Here is a 15,107-nt window from a genome sequence, read left to right on the forward strand (position 1 = left end):
CTAACTGTAGATGCAGGGACAGCTCACAGCAAAATCTTTTTTAGGCATTGGAAAATTTGTTACCCTTTAAAAAAACACATTTAAAATGTTTAAAAATAGTTGACTGGAGATTCTAGTTCTGGGTTTTTTGGGTGTAGGTATTTGTTTTATGGATTAAGTTAGCCTTTTAAAATGATATGTGTGCTTAATAGTATGTCATTTTAAATTACCCTTCTGGTCACTTCTATTTTGAGACATTTTAAAAGTTAACAAATGTAAAAATAAGTCCCCAGCTTTTAAATCATTTTTACCAATAACTTATTAAATTACTTGTTTTAATCCTATCTTTTTTCTTTCATCACTTCTGTTTTCTTTACCCTAATCAGTATAAGCTTTCTAAATTGATTTACCCTCCTGGACAAGTTCTTTTAGCACCTCCTAGTACTTCTGCCTTAGGAATTTCTCAGATATCAAAAGTAGTATATTTAAAGTAATCAGGGTGGTTCCTTTCCTTACCCTGTTATTAGAGTAGAGCATCGTGTTCTTTGTAAATCCCTGCTAGGTATGATTGTGCATGCATTGAAAGATTTTTTGAACTGGAGAATGAAACTTTGTTATTAACCAGTTTAAGAAAGGTTTCATATATTCAAGCAACCATACATCTTTGCATTAGGAATATAAATAGCTGCCTTTATAAATGGCATAACATAGGGTCATGTAAAAATATAACAGGGAGCCATACTATAGGACTGCAGTTTAATTCTGGTGTTTGTAGAATGTGCTAAAGTTAGAGGTGAGCAGTTCTCTTGTAAAATATGATAGTATACTAGGGCCTCCTCCCTATTGGCCAGTATCACTTGGTACTTTTCTTAAGGGTACACAGTTCATTTAGAATCAGCAAAGTTTTCCATCATTAAGTTTTACTCAAACATACAGTCTTGGCTTATTGATAATTCTCATTTTGCTCTAAGAGAGCATTTTTATCTGCTGAAGCAATAATTTATCAACATACGTATTAATTACAGTGTGATCTTTCATGTATAACAAATTTAAAAAACAACAGATACCTTTTCTTTTCAAAAATACATTTATATTTGACTTTATTGATTTTCATCTGCCCTTCTTCTCACCATCTGTCCACAGCTACAGTATATGCCATTGCACCTGTCCCAGCTAGTGGAGAACACAGATGAGTTAAAGGGACTCACAAAGTAGAAGGGAACAGAGATGACTAGAAAGGTAGTGGCAGTAAAGAGAAGCCACCAGTTGCCTAGAGGAAGGTTATGGAGTTTTTCAGAGAAGTTATCATTTGAGTTTGAAGATGGTAGGTGAGAAGGGGTGGGAGTTTAACCTTGCAGCAAGAGAGGAATGATGAAGGAAAAGAGCACATACCTTTAAAAACTTGTATTTTTTTTTCAATCCACTGGAGAACTATGCCATAAAATAGACAAGTACCATATGACTTCAGTCATATGTACAATTCAGGAGACAAAACAGAAGAACATAGAGGGGAAAAAGAGAGAGGCAAACCATAAAACAGATTCCTAACTACACAAAACAAACTGAGGGTTGTCGGAGGGGAGGTGGGTACGTGGTTGAGTTAAATACGTGATGGCTGTTAAAGAGGGAATGTGGGGACGCCTGGGTGGAGTTAAATACGTGATGGCTGTTAAAGAGGGAATGTGGGGACGCCTGGGTGGCTCAGTGGGTTAAGCCACTGCCTTCAGCTCAGGTCATGATCCTGGAGTTCTGGGATCGAGTTCCACATCAGGCTCCCAGCTCCTTGGGGAGTCTGCTTCTCCCTTCTCATGCTCTCTCTCCCTCTCTCAAATAAATAAATAAAATCTTTAAAGAGGGAATGTGTTGTGATGAGCACTGGGTTTCGTATGTAAGTGATGAATCACTAAATCTTACACCTGAGACTAATATTACACTGTATGTTAACTGACTAGAATTTAAATGAAAACTTGGGGGAGTGGGGAAAGAAGTTAAATGAACTAAGTTCAAGAGAAAGATACCCCTTCCTAGACGAGAAGAGACTAGTGGCCCCTTGCATCCATGGGAGCATTAACGGAATCTGGAGGCATAGGTGCTCTCTGTTGTAGATAGGGATCTTTTACGGACCTAGAAGAAACCAGCTGAATTTTACCAGCCATGTATGAACTGACATGACCGATGGGAGGAAGTGATCCTCAAATACAGCTGGTTCACCCTGGATGCCAAATCTCATCAGGACTTTTGCTGAGTAGACAGTGATAAAGAAAGTGGGGACTGAGATCGACAAAGATCCTAAAGTCTTGCAGTGCTTAGATCCCAGAACCTTGCTAGAGGAGAAGACCTAATTCCATCCTTAACGACATTTGAAACTAGAAGTGAACTGGAGCTAAATAAAGGGACAGCTCAGCTCCAACCCAGATACATTCCTAATTATATTGAAGAGATCCTCTCGTCACTCTAGCTGCTTGACAGAGGAAATGAAGTGCCTTCTCTGGGGGAAAATATTATCCACTTCAGTATTTATTTTTGTATGCAATATCTGGCAAAAACAAAAATATTGAGAAACATAAAATGGGATCTATAATCAAGAGAAAAACAATAGTTAATATAAGCAAACACAAACATGACCTAGATGTATGAATTAGCAGAAAGGAACTTAAAACAGCTGTGTTAAGGAGTTTAGAGGAAAAGATAGTCAAAGTTGGTAAAAAGGTAGAGAATTTCAGCAGAGAAATGGAACTCTAAAAGAACCAAGTGAAATTTCTGGAACTGAAAGTAAAAGTTTGTACCTTTTCTATAGCCAACAGTGAGCCACTGAAACTTTTTAGGTAGAGGATGATTATTATGTTACTTAAAAAATTAACCAGTAGAACATTGTAATACCATAAATTATATCTTATTATAAGACATGTCATCTTGAACTAAGTTTTGAAGGAAGGAGAAGGACTTTACATAGATTTGAGAGAGATTTTTAGGATAGAATAGATAGGCCTAGAAGACTTATGTAGTAAGAGGTAGAGGGAAGAATCAGTTAAAGCTAGAGTATATGTCTTGGAAACTGTTGGATGTCCATGTTACATGAGAAAGAGAATAGGTATAAGTATCAGACTCAAAGAGGAAAATAATGAGTTCAGTTCTGGGTGTGGTTGGTTTGAGGTGGCTTTGGGACATCCACGTGATGATATTGAATAAGCTTTTATTAGGTAACTTGAATACTGTAGGTCTCAGATAATATATCTTAGTCAATTCTAAGATGCATGTTTTGTCAAATTTTGACATCTCTGAAAACAAGCTGTGGCTTATAATTAATGGCCTCCCCAGATTTGGACAAGAAGTTTTGTCTGTTAATTGGTAATTCATGTGTTGATTGCGGGGATAAAGAACAGTTTCAGAATTTTTTCTTGTAAAAACAAATGCTTTATGAGACCTAAAATGAGAATAGACACAAGTGCTAGAAGGGGTTAAATACTGGTGTATATGGATTTGAAGGTCTCTGAAGTTCTTTTCACATCTAGATGTGCTTTTCTCTTATCTGCCAACAGGTACAACTGTAACTGCTTTAAAATTGTTTAAGAATCTCCCTGTAAGAAAGCAGTTCTACTCAACTACTAAAAAATGTAAAGATGAAATTAAAAAGGTCCAGGATCTCCTCATAAGCTATGGTTTACTTAAGCCTGACTTACGGATTGTTTTTATACATAACAAGGTAAGCATTATTATGCTTTTTTAAAAGATTTTATTTATTTATTTGTCAGCGAGAGAAAGAGAGACTGAGCAAGCAGTAGGAGTGGCAGACAGAGGGAGAAGCAGGTCCCCGCTGAGCAGGGAGCCCGACGGGGCTTGATCCCAGGACTCTGGCATCATGACCTGAGCCGAAGGCAGACACTTAACTTACTGAGCCACCCAGGTGTCCCCATTATTATGCTTCTGTAAGATTTTTTGGTATGTGGTATTATTATAAAGGGACAGTGTATTTTATCTAAATCAGATGTGTAAAGTCTTCTTGCAAAAAATTTATCCACATTTCTTTAGTTTTATCTTTATAAAGAGCATCTTTACTTTCTTATCTGATATCTAAATGAAATCTGATTGAACCTTTCATTTCGTAATTACTGAAATCAGTGATTCTGCCAGGAGACACCCAAGAAGTGTTTTGTTTTGTTTTTAAGATTTTATTTATTTACTTGAGAGACAGAGAGAGAGCGTGGGAGCAGGGAGGGTCAGAGGGAGAAGCAGACTCAGTGCTGAGCAGGGAGCCCAATGTGGGACTCGATCCCGGGACTCCAGGACCATGACCTGATCCAAAGGCAGTTGTCCAACCGAGCCACCCAGGCATCCCCAAGAAATGTTTGCGTCCTTCCTAAATATAAAGATGAGTAAGACAGGTTTTCCTTTAAGGAGTTCACAATTTAGTGATATTTTTCACCTTCTGTTATTGTTTTTTCTTTGGAGGAGATTTTTTGTTTTGGGGGTTTTTTTGTTTTTGTTTTTTTAAGGAAGCTCTACCTCCTTTCCATTTTTCAAAGCAAGGCTGACTAAGAAACTCTTGTTGCTTGATGAATCTTGGTGGGAAGAAAAGTTTATGTATTTTGTGATTATTTTCTTTTTCGTAAAGTTCCACATGTGCACTTGAAATAGTTAATGGAAGGAGAGCAGGACCACACAGCAGAATTACGGAAACCTCATGGGGAGTTGAGAGTTAACATTTATTGAGGGCCTGTCCAATGCTACAACATATCCTAAGTCCATTAAATTCCCATAATCCATAGCAACAACTAAGTGAGGTAGACATATTAACTTATGTTGTCCTCTAAACTGAACTCAAAGAGATTAAATTTGATTGCACAGCTATCAAATTGTTGAGATGGGATTTGAAACTTAACATGCCTAAAGAGTGCAGGCTCCTTATACCCTACTGTCTTGTTTTCCCGTTTTAACACTATATTACATTTATATAATTCTGTTCCTGGTTTCAGAACACTCATAATAACTTTGTAAGTTAGACAGCATTATCTCTTCTTTGTATGAGGAACCTGACACTCAGAGTAATCAAAGAAATTGTTCTATATTTTAATAGCAATTAATAGTACTAGGTCAGAATCCCTTTTCATCCAGTTTTCTTTCTATTCTGTGTCTACTTGTTATTGAGATGATTCTGTATTAAACCAAGCTGTGATAGAATATTTATGATCAAAATCACTGATCATCCTAAAAAAAAACAAAAAAGAAAGAAGAACATTAAGATTAGTCAGCCACCTGTTCCTGGTGCCGTAGGGCTCAACCACATGATACCTTGAGATCTCTTCCAGCTCTACCGTGCTGTGATTCCTCAGGATGTTGATAGATGGAGGCTCATCCTGCTAGTATAAATAACCCCATGACCTCTTGATCCAAAGGACAGTTAGCAATTAAAAGTTAAATGTACCCAAGTTAAAAAAAGATCAAGGACAGAAGAATCAGGAAGGGAAAGCATATGGAAAAGGATAAAATATGATGATAGGAACTACATATTTCTAAAAGAAAAGCAGTTGTAAAGAGGAAAGTTTTGAGTATGAGAAAATAATACTAGATTAAACCCAGATTTCTGCTTTATGTAATGGAAGTGAGTACTTAAAAGTCAAGTGCATATTTTCTAAGTTTTGAATAAGTTTATATAAATTTTCCTAACCACTCTAAGATCATCAGTGCATGCATTATCTTTTGAGAATGGAAAGTAGTATTTTATGAAATGCTGCATTTTTACTATTTTTGGACGACAGTGCATCTCAACTGATAATGAACAAACACGAGTCCCTTGATACCCTTCAGTAATTTCAGATGCAATTCAAATCCTGAAGAGTATGCTGAGAATATTATACAGTAAAAATAATGTAAGATTATAAAAAGTCTTAATGTAGAATTGTGTTAGCTATTATTACACAAGGAAATCAAGGACTGAATTAGAATAAGCTACCTATCTTCAAGCTTTTTTCTCTTAGTACTAGTTATTGTTCCACTTTTGTTTCTTAATAGTACTGTTCTAACTCAGATGTTGAAATATATTGTTAAACCTCCCAGAATAGAAGTGGCACATGTCATAAATCTCTTTGAACATTGAGTCCTGCTCTGCTCTTAGCCTTTTTCTTTTAAACATGTTTATCATTCTTTATATGCTTTTCTGAAAAGTTTTTGCTTTTGCCTAATATTTATACATGACGATATTGACATCTTTTTTTGAAGTCTTTTTCTTCTTTAGAAACAAACAATCATATTGCACATAATATGAGAAGTACTATTGCTATTTTGACATCTTGGATTAGATAGTGTTCCTTCTTTTTATGAAGGTTTAACCTGCCAAGACATTCTTTGAATACTGATAATGTTGATGTTCTTGCCAGTATGGTTATGTTAGAAAGAGGTATTTTTCTTCTTTCATCACCATGTTCCTTGAAAGCATATTGAATAATGAGACAGCTAAAGGGAAATAATTTACAAGTGGATTCAGTGACTTTATTTAAAGTAGATATTATTTGGAGAAATTGCTAGAGCCATTCCCTAAAAAGTGCTATAGTATTCAGCTTTTGTTGTAATAACTGAATTCCTCTGAGGTCCTGCTGTGTATATTTTCATTTATAAAGTAGCTATTTCCTAGAATTAAAAGTTTTTCTCAGCGTGATAATGTCTGAAACTAGTATTTTAACTCTTTCATATGTGCATGAATAATTTTGTAGACAGCTAATTGAGAACATTATGTAAACGGTGATTTCAAATAAGGGGTACTTTCATACTTCATGCTTGTCGATTTTTGTGAATATTTTCTTCTGCCTAAAATACTATTCGTGGTTTTAAAAATTGTTTTGAATCAAATTTTCAAATTAGAAGCCCACTGCATTATAAAAGCTGAATTGGCTTATCACTGATGCAGGGTTTTTACTGTAATTTAAGGAGTGACTTCCCACCTACCTACCCCACCTCTATGTCACATGAGTGTTAAAGCTTATTGGGATCAGTTTGTTTATTTTTGAGGTCTGGAAGAATGATGACACAGCTTCAAAAAGTTGAATATCTCTGGCATCAGTCAGTCTGGGAAAGGAGCAGGACCTTAGATAGAGAACAGAAACCCAGCAAAGTGGCCTTAGAAATTTGGTAGTGAGTGTAGTGGTTGTCTCTTGACATACAGTTCTCTGTGTCTCTAGGAGGGAGAGAGACTCTTGTGGTGGCTGAACACTGGGGAGGAAGCAGGTGTCAAGAATAATAAAAAAAAAAAAGGGACATGTTTATTAGATTATAAACGGAAGATAAAAAAAGTTGTAGCCTGTAATTCTCTGTTCATCTTAATCTTTTTTTTTTTAACGTGAAGCAACTGAGTATTTTTTTTTTAATTTTTTTTAAAGATTTCATTCATTTATTTGACAGAGATCACAAGTAGGCAAAGAAGCAGGCAGAGAGAGAGGAAAGGAAGCAGGCTCCCTGCTGGGCAGAGAGCCTGATGTGGAGCTCGATCCCAGGATCCCGGGATCATGACCTGAGCCAAAGGCAGAGGCTTTAACCCACTGAGCCACCCAGGCGCCCCCATTTTATTTTTTTTTGCATCTTTTATTTAGCCTTTTCCTCAAATATAGTTAAATGTCTTAGTTTTATTTCAGCTGTTCTGTATGAGGAATCAAGAAAAAGACCACAGTTGGACCAATGTTAAAGGGTTAACCCCCTCCCACATCACAAGCAAGGTTATGGAAGCAGTATAGTCAACAAGAAATTCCAGTTCAGGAGTGTGGTTCAAATGTCCTTTTCTTATGAAGAAATTGTTCTTTCAGTTCCAACTTTGAAAGTTTGGGTGGATTTTTGTTTTGTTTTGTTTTGTTTTGTTTTAATGAACAAAGGTAGCCGTCCATTCAAATATGGTAGGTTAGCTTGAAGCTGATTACCAATCTTGATTGGCTGGTTGGTTGGGATTTTTGTTTTTGTTTTGTTTTGTGTTTGCTACTTGCAAATTAATGATAACTAAATTTTTTAAATGGTTCTCATGTTTTCTTCTTTCTTACATTCATTTCTTTTACTTTTCACCTAATTTCTGTGAACTATTATATTGAAAAGATGATAGTCATATAGAAGTCATATTTTACTATAGTTTATTTCTGATTTTGATGTTTATCCATACTATTGAAGGCATCTCTGAATTCTTCCCCATCCCCAGCAAGATGACATAGTTATTCTTCATCTTCTTCTATAACGTTATTTGTGTATCTCTATTATGACATTTTTGCTTTGTTGGCAGTGATTTACATCCTGTTTCCCCTTCTCAGTAGACTCTTGTGGGAATAAAAGCTGTATCTTACTCATAATTTCCCTTAATACTCAGTGCATAGCTCAGAGTAATGAAGTAGATGGTGCTAAACTCAAAAATTTATAAAGCTCCAGTTTCAAACACTCTGGCCTCTTTCAGACCTTCCTCATCTTATATGAAATGAATCCGTTTTTGAAGATTCATCCTTTTGGATTCTCCAATGTCGTCTTACATTTTTACAGAGTATATTTTCACTCATATTGCTGTATACTATTCTAGTCTGTTTCTTTTTCTGGCAGGTAAGTCACTGACACATCTTCATTAGAACTAGTCAGGAAATATATAAAGACTGCGTGGATGGGGCAGTGGGAGAAACAGTTGACAGGGACATAGTCTTTAAGAGCCTTCAATTTAATATGTTTTGTTTCCATTAACATAGTTAAATGGAACTATGTATATAATTATTCCTTTACAGATCCTCTCTAATCAAATGCATCTTATGTATTTACTATATATTGTAATATATTTCTCTACTTTAACACAGTAGATTTCTGATCAGTAATATCCAGAGAATTCTGCACAAATCCAGCTTTTCTGAGTCTAGGCCTGCAAAAGTTGATTGCTAAGACCCTTTTCAACTCTAAAATCCTTTTTTTTTTTTTAGGTTTTATTTTTTATATAATCTGTACCAGCAGTGTGGAGCTCAAACTTACAAACCTGAGATGAGGAATTGCATGCTCTACCAACTGAGCCACCCAGGTGCCCCTAAAACCCTGATTTTTAAGGAGGACTACTGTATCTTGAGTACTTCAGTTTCTTTCTGACAAAATTGGAGTTTCACATTTCCATTACTAAAAGTTCTGAAGAGGTGATTCACATATCAAATCAAAAAATAATAAGAGTTTATACCTCCTTGATTCCTAGATCTTTACATCTGGAAAAGACCACTGAAAATCTTTTTTTTGTTCTGTCACAACCTTTTAGCAAGTATAGTATTTTTTATTCTAATCCTTTCCATTTTATCTTCATGTGATCCCAAGAGTTTGTGTGCATTGCCCAATAACTTAAATGTTTAATCTAGCATAAAATGAGCTAACGTTCAGATTTCTTGGAGTTTATTTTAACGTTCATTCGCCGTTGCTATAGCTTTTCCACAGCTACTGGATACAGAGCTTTGAGTAGGTGCTATGGAATAGTTATGTGATGGACTCTGGAATAATTATGTTATAGGAGCTTACAGTATAAGTGAGGAAGATGTGAAAGTGTATGAACATTTAAACAGATGAAAAGAATAATGAAAACTTGCTGATTATTGAATGACACTGATAAATACTATGAAAAGTAAGAGAAGGGAAAGATTACGTCAGGCTTAAATAATCAAGGAAGACTTCATGGTGGATGTGGGTTTTTTTTGTTTTTTTGTTTTTTAATTTAATTTTTTTTTTCAGTGTTCCAAGATTCATTGTTTTTGTCCCACACCCCGTGCTCCATGCAATACATGCCCTTTATCATACCCATCCAGGGTCACCCCTTCCCCACACCCCTCCCCTCCAAAACCCTCAGTTTATTTCTCAGAGTCCATAGTCTCTCATGGTTCATCTCCCCCTCCGATTTCCCCCAACTCACTTCTCTTCTCCATTTCCCAGTGTCCTCCATGTTATTCCTTATGCTCCACAAGTAAGTGAAACCATATGATAATTGACTCTCTCTGCTTGACTTATTTCACTCAGCATAATCTCTTCCAGTCCCGTCCATGTTGATACAAAAGTTGGGTATTCATCCTTTCTGATGGAGGCATAATATTCCATTCCATATATGGACCATATCTTCTTTATCCATTCTTCCATTGAAGGGCATCTTGGTTCTTTCCACAGTTTGGTGACTATGGCCATTGTTGCTATGAACATTGGGGAACAGATGGCCCTTCTTTTCACCACATCTGTATCTTTGGGGTGAACACCCAGTAGTGCAATTGCAGGGTCATAGGGAAGCTCTATTTTTAATTTCTTGAGGAATCTCCACACTGTTTTCCAAAGTACCTGCACCAACTTGCATTCCCACCAACAGTGTAAGAGGGCTCCCCTTTCTCCACATCCTCTCCAACACTTGTTTACTGTCTTGTTAATTTTGGCCATTCTAATTGGTGTAAGGTGGTATCTGAGTGTGGTTTTGATTTGAATCTCCCTGATGGCTAATGATGATGAACATTTTTTCATGTCTCTGTTATCCATTTGTATGTTTTCTTTAGAGAAGTGTCTGTTCATGGCTTCTGCCCATTTTTTGATGTGATTATCTGTTTTGTGGGTGTTGAGTTTGAGGAGTTCTTTATAGATCTTGGATATAAGCCCTTTGTCTGTAGTGTCATTTGTGAGTATCTTCTTCTATTCCGTGGGTTGCCTCTTTGTTTTGTTGACTGTTTCCTTTACTGTGCAGAAGCTTTTGATCTTGATGAAGTCCCAAAAGTTCATTTTCACTTTTGTTTCCTTTGCCTTTGGAGACATATCTCGAAAGAAGTTGCTGTGGCCGATGTCAGAGAGGTTGCTGCTTATGTTCTTCTCTAGGATTTTGATAGATTCTTGCCTCATGTTGAGGTCTTTGTTGCATTTCGAGTTTATCTTTGTCTATGGTGTGAGAGAATGGTCGAGTTTCATTCTTCCACACACAGCTGCCCAGTTTTCCCAGCACCATTTATTGAAAAGACTGTCTTTTTTCCACTGTATATTTTTTCCTGGTTTGTCAAAGATTATTTGACCATAGAGTTGTGGGTCCATATCTGGGCTCTCTGCTCTGTTCCACTGGTCTTTGTGTATGGTGGATGTGTTTTGATCTGTATCTTTGGATGTTCAACAGATATCTTGGCTGGGGTAGATCAATGTGTGGAGATAGGTTTGACCCCCTGAACAAAAGTTCTCTCTTCCTCTGAACAGATAAAATGTCTCTTTTTTCAAAGAACGTTCCCAAGGCCTAAGAGCTTCATGAAAATAAGCTTAAATCCTCTTTATAGTTGGGATTCAGTTCTATACTAAAAACAAGTGGTAAGACAAGAGCAGATCAACAAAATCTCTGAAAAAATTCACATGAGTGAGGGAAGGATTCTAATATACAAAAAGAAAACTTCTTCTTAGGTTTTTATTGATTGGAGGCAGGTGAGCGCCTAGAGCAATCGGGTGTAGATGTCCACTGGTAGTTACCATTAGGGCATCTTCACTTGTGAGAACAAAATCATCCCTCTCTCCTCCATGCTTTTGTCTGCAGGTATCAGATGGGATTCCCAGAACTCTCAATCCTGGCAAGACCTCTCTACCCTTGCCCTTAAAAGTCAGGCTTGCAACTACAAAGTGCTTTGAGACTACCAGTCCTGATCTCGTGTTTTTATTTTCATTTATGTCAGTCAACCCAGAACGCCTGAGACTCTCAATTCAACCCTTATTACCCTGGACTCTTTAAGATTTTATTATGTATTTGATTGAGAGAGACAGAGAGATGAGTGGAGGTGGGGGCACAGAGGCCGAGGCAGAAGCAGACTCCCGCTGAGCAGGGAGCCTAACATGAGGCTCGACTGCAGAACTCTGGAATGAGGACTGGAGTGAGCTGAAGGCAGGTGCTTAATCAGCTGAGCCACCCAGAGCCCTGGACTCCTTTTCTCATACATACATACCATTGCTTTCTCTCTCTCACACACATTTCCATGTCTTGAAATGCCCCATTTCATGATTAGTCATGAGTAAAATCCCTGTGTCCTTAGCCTTTTCTTTGATGTTCTTGCTCTGAAATCTGGCTTTTCCTGAGAACATGTATCTTCTGCAGCCCTTTCAAATGGTGACTGATTTCTCTCATCTGTTCCTCACCTCGTTATACCTCATGGCAACTTCCAGACCATTCCTTTTTTTCTTCAACCCAAAAATCTCATTCACATTTGAATTTCAGATCTTTAAATTCCGTGATCATTATCACTCTGGTGATTTCAGTGTCCACATAGTCCTTTCTAGCTTCTCAAATCTTTTACCTTTTCTCCAGTGTTTTTTTTTTCCTCCACCTTATTACCTCAGCCATAAATTCCAGTGACTGACTCTACCATAGACCTTGTCATAGCCCAAAACTTCACGTCCTCCATAATTTCAGTATTAATTGTTTCCCTGTCTCACCATCACCCTCTGTCTCTCCAGCTTACTCCCTCTAGCAGTCTTCAGACTCTACTGGACCTGTGATCCATTGATCCTACTATCTTTTAGCTGCTTCTTGCCTTTGATGTTTTCAGTTCTCTTCTTAAATTATAAGGTCAATAATTAGCATTGCTTTTCTCTCCTTGAACTGTACTTGCTTGACTAACCGAATCCTGGTTAAAGCCATCTTCTTGTCTTCTTGGTGCCTGAACCAAGCTGAATGTGCTGGAAGAAAACACACCTATCCTAAGTAGTACCACTTTAAATTCATCGCTGCTTGGTAGTTAGTGTGTTTCTCTTGGGCATTTTCTCTTCTGGTCTCCTATATCAGTGCTTTAGACAGACTAGTGTGCGTGCAGCTCACTTGCGATCTTGGTAGAATGCAGATTCCTATCAGTAGGTTAGGGAGAACCTGATCTTATGCATCCAACAAGTCTCCAGTTGATGTGGTTGCTGCTGGATTGTGAAGCGTGCGTTGAATGGCGAGGCCCCAAATGGCTCTTTGATCTTTTCTCTCCTCAGACAGCCAACATGTCTTCACTGTCATGTGATCTGCATCCTATTTTAGTGAGAAAATTGGAGCAATAAAAGAGAACTTCTACAAAGCACCCACCTATCTGCAGTTGTGCTCATAGACTCCGCCTTCCCTTCATCACTGTGAATGTGCTACTCCCCGTGTTCCCAGGAAAAGCCAGTCCCTTCACTTGGGCAAACTTCCTGAAATAGTTGTCTTTATTCATCGTCTCAGTTACCGTCCTCCCATTCTCTCTTGAACCCTCTTTCTCTCAGGCTTCCTCTATCACTCCCAAAACTGTTCTTCTCAGGGTTTCCATTGACCTCTGAATTGCTAAATCCAGTGGTCACTTTTCACTCCTCATCTTACTTATCAGCATTTGCCACAGAGTAAATTCTGTAGGTCTACCTTCAAAATATATGTAAATATATGTAGAATCTAACTAGATTGCACTATATCTGTCACTACCACCGTGTTCCAAGCTGCCATCAGCTCTCACTTGTTTTTTTGTAATAGCATCCTAATTGGATCTCCCCATTTCTTTCCTTGCTGTCTTCAGTCTGTTTCCAGCCCAACAGCTTGAGTGACCCTATAAAAATGTAAGTCAGATCATACAACTCCTCTTTAATAAGTTTCCATCTCAGTACCGTCAAAGCCTTTATAAATGGCCTATGAATTCTATTTTGGGGTCAGAGAACATTGTTTAGGAAAAAAAAGCCACATAATAAATATTTTGGGGTTTGTGGGCTATACAGTCTTTTACAAATATTCAGCTCTGCTAAAGTAGCATGAAAGCGACCGTAGGCAGTAAAACCGGAAAAAAAAAAATGTAAAGGCAATTCAGCTGTCGTGCTGTAATTTGCTTATCCCTGTTGTGGATGATCAGACCCATCATCGTATCTAATCTCCTTTCTTTCTTTCTTTCACTCACTTTGCCTCAGCTGACCTAGCCTCCTTGTTTTTCCTTGACCTTGCCAGTCATACTTTCAACCCAGGACCTTTGTATTTATAGTTTCTTTGCCTAGAACACTTTTCTGTGTATGTGGCGCAGTCTCATCTTTTACAACTTCTCAGGCTTTCTTTAGCCACCCTAAAATTGTAACCATTTCCCTTACCCCACACACATTTTCCTGCTCTAGTTTTCTTCTTAAAGCTCATGACCATCTAATATGTTATATATTATAATTCTTATCTTGACTGCCTTTCTGTTCTCTAGAATATAATTTCCATGAGGGTAAAGGTGTTTTACTATTGTTTCACTGTTGTCTTCCTAGAAGCTTCAGTAGTCTTTTGTACAGATGCTCAGAAAACATGTGGTGTATGAATGTAATCAAGGGTTCCGAGCATGGAGGCCAGGAGGGCTCCATCACATGTGCAGCCCTAGTGCATTCCGGCTTGCGAACATAGGTATTTAAGCACTTAAGATATTGGCAGATATGGTCACCAAGGGTTAAAGACAGCAACTGGAATAGAGAAGTGGCATAATAACAAATACCAGCTCTTAGACCTGAGACACTTCCTTTTCCTTCTGGATACTTCTAGAAGGTCTCTGAAGGGAGATAGCTGATTTTGGTCACTAGGCAAAGGTAAGTGTTATTGATTCAGTGGAGTAGACTCAGAACCTGGAAAAGTGATCTCATCTAGGACAACCCCCCTCTCCAGGGTAGGTGAGCCATAGGGGTATTCTGTTTCAGTATTTGCTAATATATTATAGAATTTGTTAATGTGGATAAAAGGATCACAGTCATTCTAGGTAGAGAAATAGTGTGAACATAAAAGGTATAGGCAGGTAAGTGCAGAGCATATTTAGAGGCAATTAAGTCGATTTAAGTGAGTCAGGTATTTTGTATAAAGGACTAGAGGAAGATAGAGAAAGACACTTTGAGGCTAGATTATAAAGGGTCTTGTTGCTAAGCCGAATCTTTTTTGTTTTGTTTTTGTTTTTAAATAGAAGATCAGGAGTAGAGAACTGACTTGGTCAAGGTGTTGACTCTGGCAGTAGTGTTCAGGGAAGAATTATAGGAGGCTTTAAGCAATGAGTGTTACAGCTTTAAGCTGTAACAGAAATCCAGGCATTATGGGCCTGAATCAGGATAAATATATTGGACATAGGAAGCAAAGGGTGTCTGTGATAGCTGTTATGAGGAAGAATCAATGAGACTGGTTGGCTGACTGCATATGGAAAATGAAT

General features: G+C 37.6%; 1 protein-coding gene across 9 annotated transcripts in view; it reads left to right on the forward strand.

Moving 5' to 3' along the window:
* PMS1 (PMS1 homolog 1, mismatch repair system component) overlaps positions 1-15,107 on the forward strand; it is an 87,101-nt gene that overhangs the window by 27,794 nt on the left and 44,200 nt on the right. For all 9 annotated transcript variants that reach the window (XM_044241154.1, XM_044241156.1, XM_044241157.1 and 6 more), the window contains one exon: positions 3,519-3,682. In XM_044241154.1, the coding sequence (XP_044097089.1) occupies positions 3,519-3,682 (164 nt within the window). The remainder of the gene's footprint in view (positions 1-3,518; positions 3,683-15,107) is intronic.

This window comes from Neovison vison, chromosome 3 (genome assembly GCF_020171115.1).
Source record: "Neovison vison isolate M4711 chromosome 3, ASM_NN_V1, whole genome shotgun sequence".
Lineage (NCBI taxonomy): Eukaryota > Metazoa > Chordata > Mammalia > Carnivora > Mustelidae > Neogale > Neogale vison.